Below are 1,187 nucleotides of genomic sequence, written 5' to 3'. Positions count from 1 at the left end.
GAAGTGAACTTTTTTACTGAATTTTCGACTCCAAGAAACTCGTAGACATCCTCATCAAACACTGGGCTTATACTTCTCAGCTTTTCAAGACTCAGCTCCTGAAGCTGGCAGTTACTGGAAACACACAAGGCAACACACCTGCCAACTATATCATGAGAAGTTCGGAATGGCATTCCCTGCGCACAATACACCATTTAGAATTAACTCAAAACGAATATAATTTCAATCCATAGAGGGATTTCGCTCCAGCGGAAAACATTGTTTGTTTTTCGAAAAAGGAAAATGCGGTGTAATATATACCTACCTTCTTGACAAGGTAGTCAGCAAGCGTCGTGGCATCAAGATGACCAGCAGGTAGAGCATTCTGTATTCTTTCCTTATTAAAAGTGATGTTCTGTGCAAATTCTGCCGACACTTCAAGCATTCCTAATATTGTCTTGATGCTGTCAAACACAGGCTCCTTGTCTTCCTGTTTGAGGACAGTTTAAGCTTTTGATGGAAATATAGGAGTCTACTATGAACAAATTTAAATGGCAATGGATGGAATCGCTTACCTGTAAATCTCGGTTGTATGCATGAGGAAGTCCCTTGCACAACACGAGAAGCGAAACCAGGTCTCCAACAACTCTGGCAGATTTCCCTCGAACAAGTTCCATTGGGTCTGGGTTCTTCTTCTGTGGCATTATACTGCTTCCAGTTGAAACAGAGTCACAAGGAGTGAGAAACCCAAATTCTTCTGAAGCCCACAATACCCACTCTTCACCAAGCCGAGAGAGATGTATTGCCGTGATGGAATTTGCAGAAAGAAACTCCAAAACAAAATCTCGATCTGAAACTGCATCAATGCTATTTCATATAATGGTGTCACAAAAAATTTGAGGAAGCCAAATGCTCAACAAAATAACTAGCATAAAAAACCTCCACCAAAAACTGCATCAATGCTATTTAAAATAATGATCTAACTAATTACGTGACAAAGCCATGCACTCATTGTGGACAAGATAGAAACACAGTAAATGATGCAATACAAAATAAACATGAACCATAAATGCCACTACAAGATATGCTAGTGGAATATAATAGATTCAAAATATTATTTCATGAGGTCCAGAATTGACAGATATTAATCTTAGAGTTCTTGAAATGATGGATAGGTAATTACAATCATTTAACCTGTCCCAATGAAC

At 38.8% G+C, this 1,187-nt stretch overlaps 1 protein-coding gene across 1 annotated transcript; it reads right to left on the bottom strand.

Moving 5' to 3' along the window:
* Positions 1-5: 5 nt before the first annotated feature.
* Positions 6-851, bottom strand: LOC111390774 (argininosuccinate lyase, chloroplastic-like; the record flags this gene model as incomplete). The annotated part of the gene is made up of 3 exons (XM_023015883.1): positions 6-176; positions 305-469; positions 555-851. Coding segments are annotated over 3 exons (633 nt in total), but the record flags the coding sequence as incomplete, so codon positions are not given.
* Positions 852-1,187: the final 336 nt, after the last annotated feature.

Source organism: Olea europaea, unplaced genomic scaffold (assembly GCF_002742605.1).
Source record: "Olea europaea var. sylvestris unplaced genomic scaffold, O_europaea_v1 scaffold7154, whole genome shotgun sequence".
Taxonomy (NCBI): domain Eukaryota; kingdom Viridiplantae; phylum Streptophyta; class Magnoliopsida; order Lamiales; family Oleaceae; genus Olea; species Olea europaea.
Note: the sequence above shows the minus strand (reverse complement) of the source record. Positions and strands in the feature narration are given on the sequence as shown.